The 27,891-nt window shown below is 38.4% G+C and overlaps 1 protein-coding gene across 1 annotated transcript in view; it reads left to right on the top strand.

Moving 5' to 3' along the window:
- FOCAD (focadhesin) overlaps positions 1 to 27,891 on the top strand; it is a 330,364-nt gene that overhangs the window by 252,593 nt on the left and 49,880 nt on the right. The window contains exons 22-28 of the mRNA XM_037061968.1: positions 1,735 to 1,827; positions 7,913 to 8,001; positions 11,571 to 11,615; positions 15,975 to 16,083; positions 19,240 to 19,356; positions 21,837 to 22,075; positions 25,722 to 25,811. Coding sequence (XP_036917863.1) covers positions 1,735 to 1,827; positions 7,913 to 8,001; positions 11,571 to 11,615; positions 15,975 to 16,083; positions 19,240 to 19,356; positions 21,837 to 22,075; positions 25,722 to 25,811 — 782 coding nt within the window. The remainder of the gene's footprint in view (positions 1 to 1,734; positions 1,828 to 7,912; positions 8,002 to 11,570; positions 11,616 to 15,974; positions 16,084 to 19,239; positions 19,357 to 21,836; positions 22,076 to 25,721; positions 25,812 to 27,891) is intronic.

Raw genomic sequence — 27,891 nt, 5'->3', positions numbered from 1 at the left:
GGTAAGTCCAGATCTCAAAATACAATTTAGAGATAGTTAATATAGTTTGTGAGAAGGGAACAGAATTGATAGGAAAAAATTAAGGAAATTCCTCTCATTTTGCAATCAAAAGGCAAGAACTAAGACTGATTAGCGCCTTCTAGCTTGAAATGTGGCCTCCGCTGCTGTTCCTTCAAGGATGTTTAGTACCATGTGGACAAACCTTCCCCTGCTTTCCTCTACCGAGAGAATACTTCATCAGAAAAGGAAAAAAACTTGTCTTTATCATTTTTTAAAGTTCATTTCATGCTTCCAATATCTTTTTCATGCCATGTGAGTATCTAATTCTTTAAAACACAGCAGTGGATTGAGAGGTGATAGGTAGCAGGCAGAATTAATCTCTTCATTATCCATAGTCTTCATAATTTTGCCTTATAATCTATTTGTGCCTGTTTCTGATTCTCACACTAGAAAGCTCTGTGAGGAAACAGATTAGCTGATATTCTTTATATTTTCTTTTTTTAAAAGATTTTATTTTTATTTATATTTAGAGAGAGAGGAAAGGAAGGAGAGAAACATCAATGTGTGGTTGCCTCTCGTATGCCCCCAAGTGGGGACTTGGCCTGCAGCCCAGACATGTGCCCTGACTGGGAATCGAACCAGTGACACGTTGGTTCGCAGCCCGGACTCAATCCACTGAGCTACACTAGCCAGGGCTGATATTCTTTATATTTTCTCATAAAACCTTGTGTGTAGTGAATTAAGACTAGAATTAAACACCAGAGGCCATGAGACCCAACTCTACGCAGAGAGGCCGTTCTCTTCCCTGTCACAAAGCAATCAAATCTTATAATACAATAAAATCTCTTAAGCACTCTGGTTTTCTTGATTCTGGGCTAATTATGTAGAAATCTGGGGGGGATTTTTGTTTCTTGCTTTTTGTCTGTAGGACACAGACTGAAGTTTTTGTTGTTTGAGTCTGATGAGATGAGTTACAGGAAACACAAAATGTGATGTACTGTGCCTGTCTGTCTGGAGTGATCTTTCTTTAGCAGAAGCAGACCTCGGGAAGATTTGTTTCAAGATAGCTGTATACTAATAGGTAGAAACAGAAATGACTATGAAAACCAGATGTTGTATCTGGGCCTCGCTTCAGAAACAGGGTTTCCGTGCTGGCCTGCTTCATTTTTCGCTTGTTTACCCACACTGATTAAAGGGCGTTTATGTGGTGGTGTGCACAATTGCTGAGTGCAGTGCTCATTTGCATGCTCTTACCATCATGGTTTCTACACAACATGATATTTCTGTTGGCAATTTAGGTTTATTACTTCAGAGATTGTCAGAATGAAAATCCAGGATGTGAGCACTATTTATTTTTATTTAAAATTACTAGGGAGATTTGTTAGACAATACCTCGTTTCCTGACATTGGCAAGAGGCTTTACAGAGCTTCTCCCTAATTTTCGGGGACACATTTGTATTATATATACATTTTAACTTGTTATTATTGTAAGACTCTATTTGCTTTAATTTAGAAAATTTCAGGCTTATTTTATTTTGTCTTTACAGGACTCTAAGCTCCTCTCCTTTGAAAATACTCAAAGACCTTATTTGTGGTTCTGATCCCAGACTGATTTGGTTTGTTTTATAACATAAACCATTTAAATAAGGGGAAAGAAAGGATTGATGATACGGTTTAATTTTACAGTTTAGTGCTGTGTAGTCCGACTCATGGTGTGGTGCATCTTTCCTGCAGGTACACATCCAGCTTTCTGAGTGGCACCGCGCCATTTTTCTCCCACAGGCGTGGCTGGCCTATATGACTCGAGCTTATCATGCCATTTTACAGGTAATGAAACCATTGGATGGTGTGTTTTGGAGGAGCGTCTCCTTCTTTCCTCAAATTTTACTGCAAATATGTATTTAAAGATTTTATTTATTTCTCTTTAGAGGGGAAGGGAAGGAGAAAAGGAGAGAAATATCAATGTATGGTTGCCTTGGTGTGTCCCCTGCTGGGAACTGGCCTGCAACCCAGACATGTGCCCCAACTGGGAATCAAACCACGATTGTGTGGTTCACAGGCCTGTGCCCAATCCACTGAGCTACACCAGCCAGGGCTTGCAAATATGTATTTAATAGAAAATTACTTAGGAAAATAACACTATTGAAAATGCGGTGGTTATAATTGCTGCTGAAGAATGTAAGTCAAAAATGTATATAATGCACTTAAATTTTTTTTAACCTATCAATAATTACTTTATTGTTTTTAATTTAAATTTTAAATGTTGATTTCTTCCCAACACGTGTCCTGTCTGGAACTCCCTCGTGAGTGCTACTGCCTACATTATGCTGCTTTTTGGACATCTCCCTGATGTCCCACATGTCCCCCTTGGCTGTCCCATAGCACCTCACCTTGCGTGCTTCCCAGACTGAGCTCATTGTGTGTGCTGTCCTCCTCAAGCTGGGCTTGCTTACTTCTCCAGCCTTATCTTATTATCCTTCCTCTAGACGTGTCTCAGCCTTGCTAAATTTCTATGTTTTCCAAACTGAGCAAGTCTCCCTTAATCTCCTGACATGGACACATGGTTTCTTCTGGTACAGGTACTGCCATTCCCTCTTTGCCCACCTAATTTCCACATGCTCTTTAGATCATTTTATCTGGGAAGGCACCAGTGTGTGTGTGTGTGTGTGTGTCCCCCTGCCCCACTGGATTGCATGCTGCCCACGTGTGCTTCCTTAGAACACGGGCTTCTCTCTTGGAAGGTTTAGCACTGTAGTTATTTGTCTGGGGCCTCCATCCTGTTGTCTCCTTAGGACTTGGAGCTTTGCCATCTCCAGAACTTGGCATGGTGTCTAAAACACAATAGGTGCTCACTAAATAAACGAATTACACTCAGTTCATTTAAGCCAGTATTATAAGTTTGTTTGTGGATTTTTAAAATTAGAAATAATTCTTAATCCATTTGAGAATATATGAACAGTCAACAATATAAGAAAACAACAATTATTTTTCCTAGGTTAAAATTTCTTTTTAAGGATGATAGAACAAACTCTTACAGTATTAATTTATGGCCCAGAATCAGATTTTCATGGAGTCTCAGGTGTTATGGTCAGAGGTAACCGCTGTACTAAAAGATGGTTGGGCGTGGAGGGGTGAGGGAAATGACTAAGCATCTGAGCTTCAGGGTTCTCATCTTATACTAAGACCTATTGCAACATATTTTATTGAGTCTAGATTTTATGAAGTACTGGTGCATCTTGAGAGATTCCTGTCATTAGAACTGCGTATGGGGACCAGGAGTCTCTGTATTTACCAAGCTGCCTGTTAATTTTAACTCAGTCTGTCAACCACACTCAGAGCACTGGTGTTTTAGTTGGTTCCCCAAACCATGCTGGAGTCCGCATCTTAGATGTTCCCTTAGAACAATGGTTTCCTTTTTCTCAGCTCACCCACTTTTTTATCCTCAGCTGCATCTTTGGCACTTGGCTTTGAATAGATGCATGAGTGAATGAGTGCGTTACTCATATACAACTTGACCAATTGTAGTTTTTATTCAAGGTGAGTGAAATTATAAGTTGGACTCCGCACTTTTCCTCACATTTATTTTTCTCTATATAATGTTGCTGTGTTTTCCTTCACCAGACATTTATGGAATGTTTTTTATTGGCCAGGCCCTGTGCCGGGTGCATGGGATACAAAGGGCAGTAAAGTACTCCTTCTCAGTGAACTCCCAGCCCCGTGCAGGAGACTAGCATGTCCAGTAGCAATTCCAACACAACCCCTGAGAATCGTATTTAGCTGTCAGCATAAGGAAGGCCAAATTGAACAAGATTATGGTATAACTCATGCAGATGGCTTGCAGTTGATTTAAAAAACTTGCTTAGTTGTCTTTATAGTTAGAGCTACCATTTTTTGAATAACTAGTGTGTGTCCAATACTACCATATATAATTTCAATAAATCTTTACAGAAACCCTTTGAAGTAGGTGTTGTAAACCCCCATATAATGGGATTAGAAATGGGGAAAGAGGGTTAGCTAGGAAAGCAAAGCAACTGGTACAAAACCCAACAGTCAGTAAATGAAAGAACTGGAAATTAACTGGAATCTTTTGGACTCCAGAAATTCAGCCTTTCCCACTGTAGTATGCATTTTCCCTAACACATAATGTCACACATTAGTAGTAACAATAATGCAAATTGCTTTAATATTTTAAAGGGCAGATCTATTTTTTAAAAGCCACCGGAGTATTTTTAGTATGCAGGTCAATTGTTCTGCTTTTCTTCTGTTGTGATAGTGTACATTGTTTTTTATTTATCATTTAAAATGTCTGTACTTTGAATTTTTAATAAATCCAGTTCCATTGAGAAATGGTGATAAAAGTGAAAAATGTCAACTATAATAAGATTTTCAGTGTTATTTGAAAATACAACATTGCTTTCTAGGCTGTCACTATGACTTGAAGGTGCACTGATGCATTTAACTGTTTGACAAGTTATTGTAAATGACTCCACACACTTAAATAGGGTCTGTGGGATCTTAGAAGAATGAGAGGACCTGCCAGACTCCTTGTCCATGTCAAGAATTTCTGTCCCAGAGAATACCTCTTCTGCACAGGAGTTACGGTTACTTCCCATCTGATGCTAGATATATTTTGTAGCACTAAACTGAAGGATCATTCTTAGGAGCCGCATTAATTACGTCTAGGAGACACATTAAAGGGTACATGCTACATTGTTTCCTGCAGGTTGATTTTGATGTGAATAAGTTTGAGTTCTGAATACTACAGGCAGCTTTTGCCCAGATGTCTGCTTCATCCATATCTTTCCACAGTTTTTCCTAAAAATGTGGCATTTGGAATTATAAGCATATCCAAGTGGTTGACATGGGGGAGAATTTGGATTTCTTCTCATTAAGATGAAAAAATGCAGATACAAGTTGATGGACAGTGCAGAGTCCATTTTGAGAAAGAGCCCTTTACAGCCATCTTTTTCCTTGCTGCCCTTGTGGGATGCAGAGAAGGTTAAGGTCTCCAGCTTTTGCGCAAAGGGCTGGTGGGGATTTGGAATATGACCTCAAACAGGAGAGAGGAGTTAAAACAGGTTGACTTCAGACACTTGTTTCCTGAGTCAGTCAGCTAGCTGCAAAATAATCTGAAATCAAAACCAGGGTCAGAACTGTGGCCCCTAGTAAATTACTCTCTGGCCATTTGAAGGGTTGTTTTTTTCTAATGTATAGGTTTGGAGCAGGATAGGATAAACTTGCTCACTATAATCAGTAAGTAAGTTCTTGGTTACGTAAACTGGATTTTTTTTTTTTTTTTAAGTAAGAGGGATTGATAGATTAAGAATTGGAAACTCCAGGCAATCCCAAACTCAATTCAGGTGACCATTTCAGCCTTTCCTATCTCTATGAGTACTTTCCAATCGTAACCATAGCTGTTAGCCAGAGGCAGAGGTGACTGAGTTGAATGCCACTGGGTCTCTGTTACCAGTAGGCTGAGAATTGGAAGGCAAAGTACATCTGGATAAATAGCCTAACATGGATTCGTGGAGGGGTTAGAGACATTCAAGAGGGAATTGAGAGGAACAGAGACTCTGAGAAAGAAAAAATATCTACTTTGTCACAAAAGAATCGTTGTACTAGTTCATGGCTACAAGGGAGATTAGAAAAATAGGCCTTCTCAAAAGGCTGCATGTGTACTAGTTTTTTGTGTTTTGTTTCTAAACAGATTTTGACGTTTTAATTTCTTATTCCTTTTTTGGTAAAGCATTGTGGAAAGTAAGTGTTTTAGGAAGAAAGAGGCATCATTTAAGAAGCCTTACAAATATAGACAGGGAATTAAAATTTTCTCTTTTGCCTACCCTCCTAGGGGGCCAGTATCAACATTAAATATTAGTATCAATATCTTGCCAGTTTAGTCACCTATAATACCTTACCCTAAGAGGTAAAGGGAAAAAAAAAAACAATAAGAAAATAATAATTAAAAAAAAAAACAAGAAAGGACCAGGATTCTATCTTGGAGCATGGGGAGATGGGCATGGATATGACTGAAGTACGCGGAAGCTATAGAGAATGTGAATAGAACGCTGGTGAAGTCTTCAAGCGTCTGGACCGGTGAGCCTTGGGACGTGTGTGCTGGAGGCGGTGCTGTGCACATGGGCTCCTTAGACTGATGAAACGGGCCTTGCTTTCGGTGAGCTCACAGGCTAGTAACTGAGAGTGCTTGAGGGAAATAAAAGAATATGTAACTGTCTAGGCTGGATATTATATTTGGGGGAACCTTTTGCTCTATAAGAGTATACAGATAAAAATAAGGATTATTTTATGAAGGATTTCAATATATTCATGAAAGAATGTTTTGTAAGAAGATTATAGGGGGAAGTGGGATTTTTCGTTGTTATTAACAATCAACCTGGTAATAGTAGGTGTTGTTTGTATCAGACACATTAAATAGACCGTTTTCCACATTATTTAATATAATGCTCTAGTACTGTGAGATAATTGTCAGCTACGTTTTATAAATAAGGAAGTGAAGCTTAGAGAAGTGAAGTAACTTGTTGAAATATGTACTTCAACTAAGTGGAAATAGCATTAGATTCTGATTCCAGAGCTCACATTCCTAACTCACCAAGCTATATTGCTTCCTGCTCTGGAGTATATATAGAGACATACACTTTTCTCCTGTAGAACATATGTTAGAACACTATAATCAATAAGAAAAGGTAACCTGTAAAAACACGGACTGAATAAGAACCCAGATAATCAATAAAAACTTGAAAAAATGCACAATCTTCTTAGTAAACAATAAAACGAAAATGAAAACCATAACAAAAACCATTTCACACCCACAAGAACAGTAAAAATTAAAACGCCCCCTGGCTGGTATAGCTCAGTGGATTGAGTGTGGGCCTGCTAAAGCGAAGGGTTGCAGGTTTGATTCCCAGTCAGGGCACATGCCTGGGTTGCCAGCCAAGTCCCCAGTAGAGGGCATGTGAGAGGCAACCACACACTGATGTTTCTCTCCCTCTCTTTCTCCTTCTCTTTTCCTCTCTCTAATAATAAAATAAATAAAATCTTTAAAAAATAAATTAGAAATAAAAATAAAAAGCCTGACAATTCCAAGTGTTGGTGAGGATGGACGGTAACTAGAACACCCTTACTTACTGCTACTGAGAACGTAAGCTGCACCACCACTTCTGAAAATGGTTTGATATTACTCAGTAATATAATATGCAGTCTAAGTTCTTATCCAATTTAGGGTTCACCAATAAACCAGCATTTTAATTACATTTAAATAATGTAACTGCTTATTGAGAAGAAGTGAAAGCATCTGATCAAAATAACTCTGAGTGTAAAAAAGGATAATAAATGTTTGAAGGTCTTGGCTTTTAAAGGGATGATATTAGCTATATTTTTATTACATGGTAGACGTTAAGCATTATAATATCTATTTTTATATCTTCACTCAAGAAATAGAAATATAATGTGTAGCTGTTTGAGAATAACTTTTGTTATAGATTACCTGAATCTTAAATGTTATATGCCATCCTTACTATTCTGTTATGATACTGGTACCCAGACCCCAATTTTGGGATAGTGTCAGTTGAAGTTATTTTATTAGCTGTGCAGCAGACTTTTTGGAATGGGACCTATGAAATTCTGCTTTTAATAGGCATCCCAAAATGTAGCACTCTGCACTAAATTTGTCAAACATAACTTCTGTGGGATATGCTTATTTGATGAATGTGGAAATATCTAAGCAGTAATGTAATTATCTTGCTCACACATCCTCATTTATAATGCAGTAACCTATCATGAACACTTAAGGTGAATTGGGAAATGTTAGATCTGTTATCTTTGTGTTTTCCAAAGAAATTTTAAGAGAATTTTGGCTGTACAGTTTGCATGCTGATTTATGCTGTGTTTGTTACAGGGAAGAATAGCAGAGCTGGAGTTGCAGTTAAAACATGGGAAAGAAGGAGCCGAGGAGGTGCAGTACAAGAAGAGCACGGCCTGGCTCTGGTGAGGGGCAAGGGAAGGGCGGTGCTGAGATGGCCTGGGAAGTGAACTGTGGGAAGGAGGCTGCTTCAAAGGCTCTAAAGTTAGGGCTTTTAACTTCTGTGAGAGTCTGGGGTGGGGGCAGGGAACCGAAGATCTGATCGCTGTGGCTTTCATCCCCTTAGATATAAGAAGGAGGGCTTTATTCATAAGTTTTATTTTTTCTAAAGCAGTGTGGAAATGGTTTGCTTTTCCCTTATAACTGATCCTTTTATATGCTTTTGAATGAATTTTTTTTTTTTTTGCTTTCCCCCCTTAATTCATTGTCTTCCTAACTCACATTTAGTCAAGAATACCTTCCACTCCCCCTGCTCCTCTCTTCCCAAGATGGCTTCATTCTTAGGAGCAACTTTACCACATTAGGGTTTTAATTTCTTTGGCAGACATCTCCTTCTGAATTCCCACTATATTTTCAAGAAATGTTTAAGTGCTGGCACATTGAAGGCAATTTAAATTGTTACATGGGTTGGGATTAATACCTTGTCAGAGTAATGTTACAGCAGCCTAAATCTAAGGAAAGTTCCCGGAATCTAAATAGTTTTGCCTACAGCCACAGGTTTCTTTAATGTAAAAACCTGTTCAAAGGTTACTTGGTTTTAGATTTTTTTTTTAAATATATTATTTATTTGTCTTTAGAGGGAAAGGGAAGGAGAGAAACATCAATGTGTGGTTGCCTTTCACGTGTCCCCTGCTGGGAGTTGGCCTGCAGGGAACCGGCCTGCAACCCAGGCATGTGCCCTGACTGGGAATAGAACTGCAATCATGTGGTTCGCAGGCCTGCGCTCAATCCACTGAGCTACACCAGCCAGGGCTAGGTTTTAGATTTTTTATTGCTGACAGTTGACATATGTAGAAAAGCAGAAGTTGTGTGTGTGCACGTGTAAATGTGTGTACACATGTGTGTCTTTGATTCTTACTTTCATTTTCTAGATTTAGTTTTAAAAATAACTCAGCAGTTAAAAACATGACATTGGATTTATGATTAGAGATTAGGAATTTGGATTTTGCTTCCTATTTGCTATTATCTTTTACATGTAGTTTTAATTTCATCTTCTGAAAATGATCATTTGGTGGAGGTGGTATGTTGGCTGTACTTTTCAAAATATGTAGAGAGATACGTTAAATGAAGAATGTGAGAAACAGATGGATGTCAAGGATAACTGCAATATTTTAACTCTGAATAACTGAAAGTATGGAGCTCCCATTTACTAAGATGGGGAAGACAATGGAAAAGCAGGTCTATCTATGTATGGTAGGAATCAGATTTGTGACTTGCTAAGCCAGAGATACCTAATCAGACCTCCAATTGGTGATATCAAGTAGGTTGTTGACCATGTGAATGTAAAGTTCAGGGGTGAAGTGGGGGCTGGAAATGCAATTTGGGAATCATCAGCATATCTACTACATTTAAAATTGTGTTGCTGGATGAGATCACCTAGGAGTAACTAAAGCCGGAGAGAACAGTCAGAGGGCTGAAACCCAGAGCACTTCAGCATTTATAAATGGAGAAGATTGTCCTGGCTGGTATGGCTCAGTGGGTTGAGCATTGGCCTAAAAACCATAAGATTACTGGTTCAGTTCCTGGTCAGGGCAGTTGCCTGGGTTGTGGGTCAGGTTCGCAAGTCGGGGAGTACAAGAGGGAACTAGTCGATGTTTCTCTCATATATCAATGTCTCTCTCTCTCTTTCTACCTTCTTCCCCTTTCTCTAAAACTAAGTAAAATCTTTTTAAAAAAAGAAATGGAGAAGACGAAGAAGGAACCAATAAAGCACACAGAAAATTAGTAATAGGTGATATAGGAAGAAAACCAGGAGAGCTTAGACTCTTAAAAGCCGAGAGAAGAAAGTGTTTCAAGGAAGAAGCAACCGACTGGGTCACATGCTACTGGGAGGTAGCAAAAGATGCAGACTGAGAGTTGGGAATTCGATCTGGCCTCTTGAAAGGCGGTGGTGGCCATGACAGCGGCTCCTCTGGTGGAGCTCGGGGAGCAAAAGGCGGGTTATAGTGGGCTCTGGAGAGGGGAAGGGGATGAACTAGAGTCAAGTATAGATGGTTTTAAATGAGTTCTGATGTATGAGAAGCAGTGAACTGGGACAATAGTTGGAGGACTCTTTCTTATTTTAAAGTGGTAGTTGTTTCAGTATGTTCACGTGCTAACAGGAGCAGTTGCAAGTAGAAAGGGAAATATCGATGATGTGGCAGAGGGAGGGATGGGGAAAAGAGAGAACTGGTTCAGGAGCGGAAGCTTTGGCCCCACGTGGAAGTCAGTATAGGCCCGTCCTCATGGAATATTTGTAAATATCCCATGTTGACCAAAAAAGAGGATGTGAGTGTACTACTTTCCATCTAGGAAAACTGAGATTGTACAGTTTAGAGAATTTATTGCCCAGTGGTTTTGTAAAATACAAGTTAAAAGTCTATAGGAACAGTTTGTGACTGAAAAACTTAAGAAATGGCCCTTAGGAATGACATTTCTCACAGAGTGGGAAATGGCTAGGATTTTGTTAGATTTTGAATGAAAATATTTATGAATGCAAATATAACTTATATTTGTAAAATGTCATAATATTTATAAAAACTTTGAATCTAAAGCTCAAAGTAGGTAGTGAAAATGTCTATATCCTCTTCAAAATGTAAAGGTGCCAGTCAGTGATTGGTTTTCACCTTATCTCAAGGCTTATTATACTGAAAGAATTTTTTATTCTGTGAATGTTTGAATTGAGGATACCTTCCTTCAAATTTACAAGTGTAGCTATTTTGTTTTAGCTTCAGAGTGATTTTACAACTAATGTTTTGAGCTTTCTTTCATATACATACATAGTGACTATTACATTATCTACAATTCAGAAACAGTAAATTGCTGTTTTGGTGAGTTCTTGTGTAAAAAAAAAAGTAAATGTCTTAGTTCAGGCTGTTATAATAAAAATACCATAGATTTGGCTTAAACAACAAGATATTTATTTCTCACAGTTCTGGAGGCTGGGAGATCATTGCTGCCTTCTCCCTGTGTCTTCAGGTGGGGGATGTGGGCAATGAGAGAAGGGAGGGAGAGGAGAGAAAGGAGGAGAGAGGAGAGAGGACAAAGAGTTCTCTGGTGTCTCTTTTTATAAGGGCTCCACCCTCACGCCCTCCCAAGGGTCCCATGTCCAATACCCTGCACTGGGATTTAAGATTTCACCATGTGAACCTGGAGGGACGCAAACATTCAGACCACCGTAGGCAAAGTATTATAAAAGACACATACACTCTCCAGTTGGTTCACGAGGTGACACCATTACAACACTGCCTACGCACCCCTCCTTAGTTACATTCACCTCCTTCTCCCTCCACTAAGTGACCAAAGGGATAGGAAGATGGAAGTCTCTGGAGTAAAGCCCTTATCACAGTTCTTTCACCTTACACTGAAATTCTACATATATGGTATTTAGATCTGGAATAATTTCTAGAGGTTCTTATTAATTGGTGAATAAGCCAAAAGATTGGATTCTTGCTCATAAATGCTTATACCTATTTTCTTTCCACCATTATTGCAGGGTTCGAGACATGTTGACGGATGAGATCACCAAGTCAGCTGCAAAGTAAGATCTCTTTACTCTCTTGCCAAAAATTTTCTATAAACCGTTTTTCCATGCCATGTACATACAATTTCCCCTTTTAGGTATTTCATAACTTTAAGAATTTTGAAGGACTTTTCAATTATTTTTTTAAAAAATCAGTTGTTATCTTTTCTCATATTAATTCTTACTACATGTCTTTTTGTGAAAATACAAAAGAATCAGTGCAAATACAGACTTTTACATCAAGAGTCTACTGAGTGCCCCATGCTGACTTAGATGTTTAAAATTCTAGTTTAGTTCATGTGGGAGAGTGGTGGTGGGTAGGAGGAAACTGGTAATGTGAATTAATAAATAGATTATTAAATCTCAACTGTTGGCCAGCAAATAAATCAAAGTAGTACTTCCTTTTATTCCTTTTGTGTTATCAGGTCCAGGGTATCTAAAAATCAAATGTTTAAATGCTAGAAATTAATGTGAAGATCCAGTAAAAAAAGGCAGTTTCAGTCGTATCTTATGGTTGTTTTAACAAAAAAGAATGAGTATTACTATCTTGAGGCTTTTTATCTTAAGCCAGATGAGAAAGAAAGAAGGGAGGGAGGGAGGGAGGGAGGGAGGGAGGGAGGGAGAGAGAGAAAATTATACTCTAATGAATAGGCTTAAACAATCTCATCAGTTTCGTTTGTTAACACGCTGACTAATTGTTTCTGGCTGTAAGTTATAGCTACATACACTTCTCCCTTCCACCATCACCTTTAGCTGCTGACATTCTTTGACATCCTTTCTTCTTACTCACCAAAACATACAGATATATCTTTGACCTAAAAGATTTCATGTGCACTGAAACTCCATTATCCAGCAGTATTTCATTGCAGTTTAGTTTATCCCTCTGTAGCTAAGTAGATTTTGCCTTTAAAAAATGATTTACCTTAGAGTTAGCTTTCTACCAGTAATTTCTTAAACGAGCACTTAATATGCTCACTCCTCAGCCTCAGGTCTCCTGAATGAAGTCAAATAGAAGTGGTGATCCTCCCATGCTCTCAGTGCTGAGGGAGGCACCGGGACATACCGGGACGTGTCTGTTGACAAAATGAAAACCAAAAGTACCAAGAGGCTTCTAGGGGGACTCATTTGTTTCTGCTTATCTAGTTTGGTGAATTACAGCCACCGCGGGAGAACACTCAGCTCATGTTGGAAGGGAGGAGGTGCTGGGATGGGGGCTGCCTTTCACCTTACCTGTCATTGTTTGTTCTATCTTATTAGTCTACTTATATACTAATAAATATCCTGTTTAAAATGGTGCTCTGATATTTGCAGCAAAAATCTTGAGTACTGAAAAAACTAGCATCTTTCTTTTAAAACAGACATAATTATGCCTCTGTAGTTGCTTTCACATTTTCTATTCTAAAATTTTATTTCAACAAGACTTTAATCTTCAGACTTCCAAAGCATTGTTTCATGGCTAATACCTAAGACAATGTTCCCATTCTCAGTGGTACAGAGTAAGAATAATTCATGTTTTCGTGGCATTACCTTTTCATCAAAAATTTCAAAGCGTTTTATGGACCTTATCTTATTAGAGCAATCCTGACAGTACTGGGCATGACAGCAAGTGAATAGGAGGTAGTTCGGGTCTAGAGGCCAAAGGATTAATGACAGAGGGGGAACATCACTCCGCCACCCTCCCTTTACTTTCTCCCTGACTTCCTCCAACCATGTGAGGACCCCACCACCGCCTCCTGCCTGCTGAGCTTTCTGTTCCTTGGACCGTGGGCTGTCATAGGCTCGTTTGGGCCAGCCTAGGACTGACTTTGTTCTCAGCTATAAGTTAAATGCAGGAAGTAAAACATCAGCCCACAGGATTATACTGATTTGCTCATTTGAGAGCATTTGTTTCTAAAGTGTTTGGGATAGGGCAAAGGGAGAATCAGAACACAGATAAAACCTGATGATTGATGTAAGTTTATTTTCACTGTTATTAATTAGATAGATTTGAACCTGAAGATAAAAATCCCCAAGGGATTGGGTCACTTTACTAATATGTAACATAATACTTTGTCCCTGAGAAAGCATCATCATAGCTCATCCTTTTATGCGCTTTTTAATTAGGTTAATGGCATCAGTTTGTTTCAAAGGACAATTTAATTAAAATGTCAGTGGTGTTGCCTAGATAAATATTGTACTGATGCTGACATGTCATTATGCAAATTAGTTACTCCTGCTTGACTGTAGGGGATTGTTATTTGATCAATAAGGTGGTGAGTTTTTGCTGAACCAGTTGTAGATTTGCACCTGGCCAGCTCCTCCTTGAATTTATTTCACTAAATATGTACTGAGTGTCTTCTCTCCATAAGTCACTGGGCTAGGCATGTAGGGAGTACACAGATGATCAAGAGCTAGTCACGGCACCTTTGTGAGACACCGAGCAGGGCTGTGGACTATTTTTTTCTATTCAAAGATTAATGTCCAAATTCTCATTTAATCTGTAATCAAAGTCTTAATTAGCAGTAGTTTTAAATACATCTTCCTCCGTTTTACAAGAAACAATACATGCTCTGGAATGTCAAGACCAGTAAAACTTTTGAAAGAAAATTATTTAGAGCACTGTTTTAAAACAAAGGCTTAATACTCTTTCAGAATTTCAGAGTTAAAAAGGTACTTTTTATTTTATCTTGTCTACTATCCTTGTTTTAAAAGATGTGATACCAATTTCCAGTGACCATCTAAGTTTTTCTATGGGGTGATTAAAACTGGGAATTCTGCAGAAAACTGAGAATTTAAAACTATTTTTTCTAACTTTAGGAATTTGTGACCATTTTGTAGCAAGACAGGCTTCCGGACATTCTCAGCTAAAGGAAAGAGATAAGAGAAGTAAAAGACTTAATTTTGGTTTTGTTAAATGGTTTTATGGCCAGGCTACCTAGGAGTGCCCAGATCTTGCCTCACTTCTTATGTTCCTGTTAGCTATGTGGGTTCCCAGTAATCCCAGCTGCAGAACTTGAGCGAAACCTCAGTGAAGCCACCTGCTTGGATCCCAAGTCTTCCTCCTTATTTTCTCCCCCACACAGTCCCCCAATATAAATGTTGTTGTCTTATCAACTTAAGGCAGGTCTCATAGAGGGGTGAATTAGGGAAGAAATTGGTGATCAGAATGACCAAGTGTTCGGAGCAAGTCTTCACTGAGCTTAACCAGCCCCACGTGGGAGAGAGAGAAGGAAGGAGGGACAGTAGATGAACAGATAGACGCACAAATTTGATCATGACCTATCCTGAGTCCTATTCCTACCAAATAGAAACAAAAAATGCAAGGGCACATGTGCATACTGATTTATAATACTCACTAACTCACATTCAGTCATGACTCTGTCTTCTGTATCCTACATACCTTTTCTATTCCAGCACTGGGGTAAACAGGGAACAGTTCTTGGTTCAAGTTTAGGTATCAGGTCTAGGTCTGAGGAAACATTCTCTGTGTTTATGGGAACCCACAGTCCATCCTAGGGCTAACTGAGAACTGAACCATCTGACAGTATGTGTGCTCTGCTGCCTGAGTTCTGTTTGGACAGAGTTGGCAAGCCAGGAACATCTTATAGAGTACAATTTTGGAATTGTGGAATAATTCTACATGTGTATTTTCAAGTAGTGAGTATGTTAAAAGGGCTGTTTCTTGATACTAAACTCAGAAGTCAAATTTAAGATTTTGCTAACATTAGAAACTACCATTTGGATGATATAAAGGGAAACTCTCAATCCAAATAGCCTAAAAACAGGTCTTTTTAAAAATGTCTTATCTAGGGTCTCAAAATTATATTACAAACTGACTTTAAGGTTGCTGGCTTTGATGTGGTAAGAGATGGGGGAGGCTAGTAATGAGTGAGGAAAGCTGCTAGTTCTTCAGGCTGCTAGGAAAGTGTGCTGTCTGAGTGGTTCGCTGGAAGCCGGTTCCACACACCAGTGCTCTCAGGAGGGCAGTGGCCAGTTCCATCCAGTTGGGCCTGTTCCCCTAACTGTCCTTGGTCGTGTTTCCAGAATAAGTCAATACATTTATATTGGTCAAAGATGACAGAAGAAGATAGCTAAGGAAATGTAATGTGAAGTGATGAAATAAAAATTTTAGGAAGAACTTAGGTATGATGAGCTTGGATGTTTACATTACAAAAAAGTAGACTGACCTTCCATCTATAAGCGGAGTTAAAAATCAGCACCAGTGTCAGAAGATGGCAAAGAAGCTACTGGCGTCAGGGAACAACGGACCTGTGTCTACGAGATGCAGTGAAGGAGTAGAAGTGCTTTTTGACCTTTCTGCCCTCCCTATAATAGCTTCTTTTCTTCTAGCCGATGCCCCAAAGTGATCTCTAGGAATTTTTGTTTTGTTTTAAACAGGGACAGCCCAGTGGTTAAAGGCAACGCACTGTTAGCCTTAAGCAGCCTTGCCGTCGCTGTATCCAGACATGAAGCCAGCCTCTCCTCAGATGCCGAGGGGGTCCTGGAGGTGAGCTGAGGGTGATGTGAACCAGTGGGGTTTGGCTGTGTGACATCTGAAAAGTGAGGAGTCTCTGGAAGCCTGGCTCTGAATTCAGGAGGTTACAGTGTGTCTCTGCAGCGCCAAGTTGTGCTAGTTGATGGGCTTTTACACTCTGAGCTGTAGTGTCCTTCACACACTTTTCTTTGCAGCTTTTCTGTTTTGCTTTCTCCATCACAGTTAAGTGGTCATTTCAATTTGAAGGTACCAATTTTATGCAACAGGGGTTGTCTTTTTGTGATTACATTAGTGGTAACCAATCTTAGGAGGTTAACTAGGCTTACTGAAAGAGAACAGTGCTGTCAAGAAATGATAAATAAGCAGTGTTTACTGACTAAAAAGAAATTATATTTTGCATTTTAATTGTAGATGTCAATGACAAAGTGCTTATTCATTTTTGCAAGGCATTTATTTCTTAATTAAACATGTGGTGAGCTGGCCAATGTTCATTTCCAATATACTTTTTCAGATAATTCATATCTGTCAAAATAAAAAGGCATGGATTTATTTTTTTTAGAAGCCCCATTATCTAGTAGCTATCAGTATCTGGAGACAATGTAGTCCAGTGGTTAAGAGCATGGGCTTTGGAGTGGTAGAGTTCTTTATTCAAATCCTGATACTTGCACTTACCCATATTCTTCAGACTATAAGATGCACTGTTTTACCACATTTTTTGCTTCAGATTTTTTTTCTATTTTTCACCCCTAAAACCTACGTCCGTTTTATGGTGTGGACCCCAGACACACCTAGGTTTTAGAGGAGGAAAATAGGGTGGAAAATTTCGAAACAAAAAATGTGGTAAAAAAAAAAGTGCGTCTTATTGTCCAAAAAAAAAGTTGGTGCTAGCTCTATGGCCTGCTGTTGGTAACTTTCCTTTTCAGAGCTCGTTTGCCATCTAAAATGGGGATAATAATACTAACCACATAGGATTGTTAAAAGATTAAGTGAATTAATATGGAAAGCACAGTGGCTGGTAGGTACTAACCTCTCAATAATAGTCACCATTATCATCAGCATCACCATATACTTCACTTCTTAGTGCAAAAACTGGACTTTATTTATTGTTATTCAGCTTGTCTCTGTTGCCACAGAGTGTCTTATGGACCATCTGTACTGTTTTTTAACTCATTTTATCTTTACAATAACCCAGGAGGTAAGTGTAATATTCCTTTCCATGTTGAACACAAAGGCTCAGAGAGGCTACACGACTTTCCTGCGGTGACACAGCAAATGCAAGATCAGGATTTGAACCCAGGCAGTCTGGCTCCAGAGCCTATGTTATTAACTGCTAAGCCAACCTGCACTGTTGTACTGATTTATTTCATGGTGGAGTTTTTGGTTGCGAGCAAAGAAAATGGCTCTCACTTAAAAAGGAAATTAGAAGGATAAGGAATCTGGGAGCTCAAGGGACTAAAAGCAGAACTTAAAACTTGGATTTGGGGAATAACAGTAACCAAGTCAAGTTGGAGAGTCCAGGACAGGTACTGAGCCATCTCAGCAGATCCCTCCCCAGCCCTCCCTCACACTGGGATGGATCCGCTCTACTCATTTACTCTCTTTGCATCACTTGCTTAAGATGTAGAGTTCCATGGGTTCCTACACTTTGGGTAGGGTAGGACAGGTAGCTTGATTAAGCATTTAACCAAGCTTCAAATCACAGGGGAGGGAATTCCCCAAAGGGCGTGCTATTACCAATAAACAAGAAAATAGATGATGCCGTGTGGCAAAAGCTACCAATATTAATTACATGTGCAGAAGAGAAAAAGATCAAGTGAAAATGTAACCGCAATTACTTACTATAGAAAAACCTACTTTTAAACCCAGCATCTTATTTTAATGATGGAAAGATGAAATTTTTAAGAGAGGAAATGTTTTGTATCCTTTAATAAGGGCCATGCAGCTGTACATGTTACCTCACCCCAGTAATAAGTGGGATTCTAGTTCAGAGTTTGAATTCCGTGCTCTCTTGGTCTTCTTTATTCCCCTACCCCTTTGTTCTGCACTGTAGTGTATAGCACACTGAGAAGCCACACAGTCCAGAGATAGGGCATAGCCTTTATTCTTGATGACCTTGACAGTTAGCTGTTACTCAAGTACAAACTCAAGATCTTATTACTTAAAGTTGAAGTTTTCAAACTTCATGTAAATCTGCATGTGATCAACAACTAAAGATCTTAAGAAGGAGGTCTTGTTAGATTTGAGGATTATCCAAGGAGCTGCTTAACACTGCACTGACCTTTAGTTTGCATGATCTGAAAATGCCATGTGAGTTAATGAATGCTTTTGACATCCACAGTCATGAATGACTTTTAAAATCAAGTCCTTTTTTTCAATGAGTTGACTTTTGTCATTGTTTTTTTACTTTCTCTTTTCTTTTCCAAGCTGAAAATCAATTATGTTTTCATAACGGATTAGCTGGGGAAATGTTGTGATGTTTCTCGAAAGATAAATATATGGCGATAGCAGAGATGCTAGGAGTAATGGTCAAAATTTTGCAAGCCGCTTTATTGCCCCCTTTGTGAAATGACATCATAAAACTGAGAAATTTTGAGTTGCTTTCTCTGTGCATCTCTCCCTTTGACCTCCACATTATTCTCACTGAACTCAGGAGGGCTCCGAGGAGCTCTTGAATACGCTCTGCTGTGCAGCCCCCACCCTCTCACGGTTAAGTTTTGTATGGAAGATAAACACGCCTACTGGGGCATAGCGGGTGTCTGTGTCAAATGCCGACTCACCTTCTTAGCCCTGGCAGGTCGAGTGAACTTTTTTTTTAAAGATTTATATTTATTTATTTATTTACTTACTTACTTACTTACTTCAGAGAGAGGAAGGGAGGGAGAAAGAGAGGGAGAGAAACATCAATGTCTGGTTGCCTCTCACATGGCCCAAAATGGGGACCTGGCCTGCACCCCAGGCATGTGCCTTGACCAGGAATCAAACCAGTGACCCCTTGGTCCACAGGCTGGTTCCCAATCCACTGAGCCACAACAGCCATGGCCTTGAAGTGAACTTTTTGATATAGCACTTCATTTTTTAATTCAGAATGTGGCTATACCCTAAATCTAAAAATAATGTTTAAGCTTTTTAATTTCTCCATCATCAGTTCATGTTTTTCTTCATCTGCAGGTTCAACCTAATTTCCTTTCAATGAAAGAGTGGGTTTCCATGGTGTGCGATACTCTCCTGGTCATTGTGGATAGCCACTACCAACCCAGAGGACAACTTTTCTCCTGGTTTTATTATGTAAGTCTGAGAAATAAAAAAATAATTAGCAAACTCAAGGGTTGATTCTGCTCATATCAGTTATTCACATGAAATCCATGATGTTATGTAATGATTCTTAGGTGTACATTACAATCACTTAGAGATATTTATATATATATATATGTATGTATATATATGTGTGTATATATATGTGTGTGTGTGTGTATATATATATATATATATATATATATATATATATAATTGAAAAAAGAAATACAGATGTATAGGCCTTATCTCTTGATTGCTTGTGGATAGGCCCTCGGTATTAGCATTTTGGAAGCTTTCTAGGTTATACTAATGTGTAAGTCAGAGTCAAGAGCTTTTTTAGTTACAGTAAAATAAACACTGGCTGACATTGGGGATCTTAAGTTTCTGGTCATGGGATTTTTTCCCCCATTTCAGGGGATGTGAGCATGGACCGTCCCCTTAATCTCTGAGGACCTTTGTCTCCCTGTTTATAAATGAGACAGATGAGCAGTATTGTCTCATAGTGATTATGACCTTAGCTTCATCCTTTATTAGTTTTGTTACTGTTGACCTGACACCAAACCTGTCATTTTACTTTCCTTATCTGTAAAATGAAGGTAAAAATGAACACTTTTGCCAACTTTATAAAAGATTGTGGGCACTGAATTATATAATATATGGAAAAAACTTTTGAAAATTGTGAAATACTTTATAAATACAAAGTCATACCACTGATCAAAACAAAATACCTATTAGTCATTTTCTTTCTTCTTGCTTATGTTGTAAGATTTGAAGCAAATTGAAAACACACTTACTTTGTTTAGGTTTCATTTTCCCTTCACTGGCTGGAGCAAATGCTTTGTTTACCTGTGTGGGAATTACAGTGGTCATGGGACAGTCAGCTGAGTGGCAGAGGATTATAGTCGATTAGAATAAAAATATAGCCCAGGCCCTGAATGGTTGCTAAGATCAGGAATTCAGCCTGGAACTCCATCACCTTGGGTCTTCTCTCTGTGCCTCTGCCCCTGCCCTTGGGAGGACCTGGTCTGTATCCATCTGGGCCTTAGGGTGTGGAACTAGATTTTCAGCTGTGCTTGAGGACAGTAAAAGGCCTTGCTAGATAAGGTAGAATTGAATTAGAAGGTAGATTTTTTCTCACAGAAATACTTTCTTGGCAACAATTTGTTTTTTGTCGAAGTGTTCTTATTTCTTTAATAATGGATGAAAATTTGTTAGCTTATGTGGAGGTCTTTGCAGTGACTATCTGGTTTAGATCTTGAGCAGGACAGGATATTGTATAGATTCCTAGTAACGGTACTTAGTTCTTGCACACCAAAAAAAAAAAATCTCCTTATTAGCTAAGCCATTATTGCCTCTTACCTTTGTGATTTTTGCATTATTATACTTTTTCAAAGCACAGTTTCAAAAGTCACTTTTTAAATTTTCAGCGTCCTAGCAGCTGGGTCATTTCGAGTAGCATTGCCATAATAGCACTGTATGAACTAAAAGAATGCCATAGCACATGCTCGATTTTTATCCTGAAAGTACTAAAGCTTAGAGAGCAAATGACTATAGAGTTAAAAACACTGTTTAATGTGCTTTGTCTGTAAGAGACAACACAGCCTTCATGATGTGTCTGAAAATTTGAGGTGGGTAATAGTGAGGAGTGATAAACGGACTTTCTTCCCCACTTGAGACATGTTTATAAGTGTATATAATGCCTGGTGGGGCTCTCAAACATGAGGCTGTTAGAAGCTGTTCATAGTCAGCTGCCTGTCATGGTATTAGGGCTGTTATTCATTCCTTTTCCCATAATTGCATATAGGAAGGAGCATATAGGACTCTCCATTTCATTTTCAATAGCTGGTTATTGCTTTGTAACCAGAGGCTTTTAGGATTTCAACTTCCTTTTTAATTAAAAGGAATTAACCCCCTGTAGGAAATAATCCATCTACTGGGAAACGTTCCCACCAAAGATTTTGGGAGATCTGCCAATAGACCCCTGTGCTAAATTTACACTTGTCCCTCCACACTGAACTTAAACTGCTCCCCCACCCCCGACTCCCACCTCATTCTTTCTCCTAGAAAATTCCTGGCTTTCTGGACCTTTATAATATGGCTTGGTGCTTTCTCCAAGCTTGGACTGCTTCACTTTACGTACACATGTGGGCTTTCAAAACACTGAAATTCTTTCAGGCTTTCTAGTGAGGGAATTCACACCCTTTAAAAGGAGGCACTTATAATTTGATTTTTCAAATTTAAAAGGATACTGTTAGTTAACAGATTGTTTAGTAGCAAATCGTCTCAGTAAGAGTGAAACCATAAACCTATCGTCAGACACAGAAACAGATTTTTTAAGTTATTTGTTTGCTTGGCAGGGGTGGATCTAAGAGAAGTTTGTATCGTTGCATAGTGTTTTTGTGATAGGTATGTTTCCTGCATGTTTTAAACAAAAGGCCAACCCCTTGTTTTCTTTCTTTGGCGTGTCCTAGAAATCCTATTCTGGTGAAAACACAGCCAGTGCCATCGCCCGTTCTGCGGCCGCCACGGCTTTGTCTCTCCTGGTGCCAGTTTTCATTATCTCTTGCAAAGAGAAGGTTGAGGAAATCCTGAACATGCTGACTGCCAGGTTACCTGGGAAACCAAGTGCTGATGAGTCTCAAGCTGTGCAAATCCACATGGGCCTTGCTTTGGGGATGTTTCTCTCTCGTTTGTGTGAGGAGAAACTCAGGTACAGTTTACTAAAATAGCCTTGCTTTTCCTCTTTGTGGTATAGGTGGAGGATTTTACACACACACATACACATACATAAACATTTTATCTGAAAATACATGCTTGCTAAACTTTTTGAGATAGGCAAGTTGATCATGTATTCTTTATGAGTGAATTTGTCTTTCTAAAAGACCATCACATAGATATTAATGTATTTTAAGGGTTGCTCTTATTAAAGTGATAAATGACTTGAAAATCATTTCATGCTTAGATGAAAGCACTGAATACATCTGTGTAATAGATATGAGGAGAAGTCTAATCTTATGGTGCAATAAATAAAGAAAAGCTGCTTTTGTTCCTGGCTTATAAGGGTGAAAATAATTGCTGATCCTTTACTGATATCACTGTAAAATGGAAGGAAAGGATTGGGGTGTCCCTTGTGCCTGAGGGTGTGGGAATCTCTTGAATCACCTGAGAACTGTTATGTATCCAGTTTTAAATATTGCTCTTAACCTGTGCCCTGGCCACAGTTTTATAATCCTTAAAGAGTCTTAATCTGTGCATATTACACTGTGTGGTTTATTCATTCTGATTGCTCATTTTCTGACCTGCCAGCTTTCCTCTTGGATGGTGCTAATAGACTATCAAAGACCCAGGTGGAAAATTTCACTAACACGGAAAGTTTTCCTGTACATGAGTCTAGTTTTGATGTTCATTTTATTTTTTATTTTATAACAAATCTTAGAATTTTATATACCTAAATTTATTGCAGTGTGGTAGAGCATGAATATTTGGGTATCATGAGTATTTAAATGTCACTGAATTGGAATTTATCCCCATTTTCCGGCATTGGAGATGGGGTAGCAGGGAGAAGCATCCTGGGCAACATTAGCTGTCATTAAGCTTCCCTGCTTAGCAGAAGTGAACTGTCTGTCTGAAGGCAAGAAATGCTTTTGATGCGGATAAACTGGATGACATGATGCTATATTTAGATTTCAGTGTAAAACCAGTGGTGAAGTTTCATTTGTAATTTACAGAGTTTTGTGCAAATGCCAATATATGAAACTTCATGAAAATTGCTATTGATTTAGGGAAATAACCTATTTCAAATAATCATTTTGGCTTTTGGAAACATCCGTCAAATGATTAGGAAGATTTGGATTAGTCTTTGTGATCATGATGAAATGTTTCCAGAATGTTCATTTTGTTCTAGTCACCAGTATTAGTATAAAGGCCTGGGCGTGAGCAAAGCACTGTCTTTGTCATGCGAATTAACTGCTACATTGTGTGTGTGTGTGTGTGTGTGTGTGTGTGTGTGTGTGTGAACACAAAGTATTTTTGAAGGTTTAAAACTTAAAAATTATTTTTCTTTTCCTTTGCCATGATGCTACAAATGGTAGTCTCTTCACCATCTGTGTCCGTGCCCTTTCTTCAGATCTTTTCAAGTAACGTGTTTTACAACTAAAAATGAGCCCTGGCGGTTTAATTCCAGGCCACTCATTTCATCCGGTGGCTCCCTTTGTCATGAGTTTTGGATGAGCTGCTGCTGGTTTTAAGGCTTGACAGGCTTGTGTGTGTGGTTAATTTAATGGCACTACCTGGAGAAACCTATGGTGATTCGCCTGAAGCATTCCTCTCCGGTTCCTAGACTGCCTTCCACCCCATCTTCTCTTTACTTGACTTTGTACCTGCAGGAAACCCTGGGAAAGGCCCGAGGAAGCCCTTCCCATGGCAAAGTGCCCTCAGAATAACTGCAGAGTTTAAATTCCCCTTAATGATCCTGCGTTTGGTAGCATCTTCCTTTTGGCTGCTGTAGCCACCAGTATAGTTTTTCATGCTGCTCACCTTCCTAATTTCTTAGAGCAGAGGAATCCGAAATATATGTGCCTTTAGTACTAAAAAAATATTTTGCTAGATTATGACAATGTCATCAGATAATGACATTTTTGGAGAAAGTTTCTGTTTTTGTAAAATTATGTAAATGTTTTGAGGGCTGTTGACTCTGACTAGTCAATGACATCGCATAAGTGACCCAAAGTAGCCCCTTTAAAGGAACAGGATTAGGACAGTATGTTTTTCTCAAGAATGAAAAATTACCTTGTAAAAGAGAATTGTGACCATCAATCCAATTTTTGCTAAAGCTTATGAAAAAAAGTCACCTGAATTTAAATTCCAGTGTAGAATTTATTCAGGAAAGCATATTATTTCAAGCTTGCTTTTGTTATAACTCCCAGAGGATTCTAGTACTTTAGCATTTGTTTAGCATAAATATATTTGACTCCACAGAACAGCTATACTAGGACTTATTTAGTTAAAGCTATTAAAAGTGTGTGTGCATTTGTATGTGCTTTCATTGCAAGATTGAATCTCTTACCTCAAGCAAAACCAGTGTAGTCTTGGTGTGAGAAGACCTGGAGAGGGCCCTCTTACTGGCTGGCATTCCTGGGGCTGGGTTCCACTCAGCGGGGCTGAGGCGGCAGCGTGAGAAGCCGGCAGCCCGTGGGGCCCTTGATAATCGAGACGCCGGTGACGAAGCCCATAGCTCTGCCTGAAAAAAAAAAACACCTTTTAAGTTTATTTTACTGTACAAGTCATAGGTCTCACCAAGACAATTACAAAATCACGTCAATTAGTGTAGAGAAAAATATAGGGCTGGTGTTCTCCCGACTTTTAAAAAAATTTAACTGAAGGAATGTTTCTTGTAACTTCTGTAATTGAGACATGAAATCAAAAGTCACAGTCTTTGCAAAAAGAGATTTGGAACAGTTATTGATAATATCAGCCTAAAGGATTTATTAAATATCTGAAGACAATCATTTCAGCACTCTTAGAAATATTATTTTTGGAATTCTTTGGTTCTTACTTTGTAGTGATTTAAAACTTGAATGGGCTAAATTCACGATAACGTGGCTGGACCTAGAGAATATTATGCTAATGAAATAAGTCAGAGAAAGACAAATACTCTATGATTTCACTTCTATGTAGGATAAAATAAGAAAAGGAACAAACAAATCAGAAACAGATTCATAGATATAGAAAGCAAATTGGTGATCATAGATACAGAAAACAAACTGGTGGTTTTAACACCCGAAGGGAGAAGGTTGGGGGATAGATGAAAAAGTAAAGGGAAATAAGAGGTACAGACTTCCAGTTGGATGCAGTGTACAGCACAGGGAATACAATCAATGATGTGACAATAACTTTGTATGGTGATAAGTGATTATGAGACTGACTGTGGTGGTCACTTAATAAGGTATATAAATGTGGAGTCACCATATTGTTCCCCTGAAACTAATATAATACTGCATGTCAACTGTACTTCAGTTACCAAAAAGTTTTAATGAGCTGAGTTTTCTCAGCTCATTAAAAACAATTTTAGGGTTTATTGGTAAAAGCAATTGTAAAAGCAATTTTAGGGTTTATTGGTTTGGAAATAATTCTAATGTTCAGAAACCCAACTATTGAATAAATTCTTGGACTCAGTTTCTCTGTCTATAAAATAAGTACATATGAATAAAATCGTCAGTATTAGTGATTGTTACTTTTATGTTTTTTGAAATAAATGTGTTTTCAGTAAAATATTGAGAGCAAAATATTACATGGTAAGTATTTTAGACAGTTGCATGACTTTAAATAATTCATTTCCCTCTTTGGCCTTTACCTAGTGATAGTTCTGGCCAACAGATGAACCTTCTTCTGATGAAGTCCTTGGATGCCCTGGAGAACTGCTGCTTTGACAGTGGTCTTGAATACAAGTATGTTGGTCCCCTTTCCCCTCTAGCAGATATTGAGAGATGAGCTTTCTCCACCACGATGGAATGTTTGTATTCTATGATGGGGTATTTGTCAGACCCGATCTTACATTGGTTTGCAAAGAACTTTCAGTAATAATTAAAAATCTGTAATTAAAGTTTACTTTTCTGAAAACAGTGTTTCAGCAAGAGAAAAGTTGCTTTACTACAAAGCAGCAAATGTCATTTTATGGCTGTCATAAACTTCTGTCTTGGAAATGTCATATTAAGCATGTATTTAGAGGCTGTGCACACGAGTTAGCCTTTTTAAATAAGCTATTTTTTAAATTCACTTGGGCGAAGAGAGTTTTTGACCAGTGATTTAGGTTTCCCTGGGCAATCCAGTACCCAAGGAGTCACAGTGGAAACAAAGACAGGTTACACCAGGGTTTCCTAGCCTCCTCTGTGTTAATAGATCCTTTTTTTGCACCCCTCATTCATAAGTTTTTAACATTTTTGTCCATTAAATGAAATACATATCTTAAAATTTAATTCATTTTCTCATTGCCATCATGTAATATAACAAAAAGGAATAATCAGGAAAAATACCTCAAAAACAGTGTTAAACATACTCATTTGGTGAGACATTTAGTGTTTCAATTAGTCTGTGTGACTTGTGTGGGAAAATATACAGTTTTATCAGGCTCCCTGAACTATTGCTACCATTGAGGACTAATTGTACCTTCTTGGGCTTCACATGTTTGGGAATCTCAGGTTTGAATCATCTGGGATTTGTCGTTACTTGGAAACTTAATAGATTATAAGCACTAACTTCCAATTTATGAATTTTACTTTTTTGCTATTATGGGCATTGTTGAAATAGGATTTAATTCAGAGTTCACATTTCTGATCTTTAGGAACTTAGGATCCGAGGTTATGTTTATACCTTCAAGCCCGTTTGTTCAGGCTAACAAAAGACTAGGTGGTAGAAGTAGCTTCATCTGTCAAGTATTTCATCAGGAACAAACAAAACCAAATCTTCACATAGTAGGTGGCTGTGACAGGTTCTTCCAGATTCAGGCTGAGACTGTACAAGAATCATTGACACCCGCCCAGTTTATCACAAAGCACTTTAGAGATGACATGCCATGTTTAGAGTGTGGTTTTGATTATGGAAAAAGAGAGGTCAGTGGCACAATTGAAGTCTCTTGAATATAGAAAATGATTAATAGAAGGTATAGAGCCATTGAACTGTTATTGGGTCTGATGAAAAGCTGAGATTTCAGTCCGAATCCCTGACGCTGCCTTTTACAACCAAGGAATAAGATGGGTTCTCTCTCTCCCTTCCTCCTTCCCTCCGTTTCCCTGCCTTCTTTCCAACGGTGTTCATCATAGCTGCAGCTCAAGTATTATAAAGTTGGGGGGAAATTTTGTGATTAAGATGCTCCAAACTTTCAGCCAGTTGAAACAATCAAGACTGATTTTCATGCATTGAGTTGGCCAAGAACTTCATTTGGGTTTCTTTTTGTAAGATGACTCTAGTAGCACTTTAACTTTCATTAGAAACAATTTTGTTAGATTGTATTGTAACAGCTGTCATATCAGCGTGCATTTTTCAAAAACTTATCAAAATCAGTGAATTTTTCTGTAGCCTTTTAATATTGAAGGTGGAAGAAAATATGCAACTTTTGGCATATTATGCTTTATTATTTCAAGAAAGGTAAAAAAAATAACTGAAATGCAAAAAAATATATTTGTGCAGTGTATGGAGAAGGTGTTGTGACTGATCAAATGTGTCAAAAGTAGTTTGCGAAATTCCATGCTGGACATTTCTCACTAGATGATGCTCCACAGTCAGGTAGACCAGTCAAAGTCAATAGCGATCAAATTGAGACATTAATTGAGAACATTCAACATGATACCACACAGGGGATAACTGACATATTCAAAATATCCAAATCAATAAAGTTACTGGTGAAAATGAAAAAATGTGTTTTATTTTATGGAAAAAACTAAATGGACTTTTTGGCCAACCAGTATTATCTTCATTAGTTTCTAGCTAGGTCGTTTGAATGTAAGGAGGACCATGGGGATAGCTGAATTA

The sequence above is a fragment of the Sturnira hondurensis genome, unplaced genomic scaffold (assembly GCF_014824575.4).
Source record: "Sturnira hondurensis isolate 20B ecotype Veracruz unplaced genomic scaffold, ASM1482457v3 Scaffold0013559, whole genome shotgun sequence".
NCBI lineage: Eukaryota > Metazoa > Chordata > Mammalia > Chiroptera > Phyllostomidae > Sturnira > Sturnira hondurensis.
The sequence above is the reverse complement of the archived record's forward strand: the minus strand, read 5'-3'. Positions and strand labels throughout refer to the sequence as shown.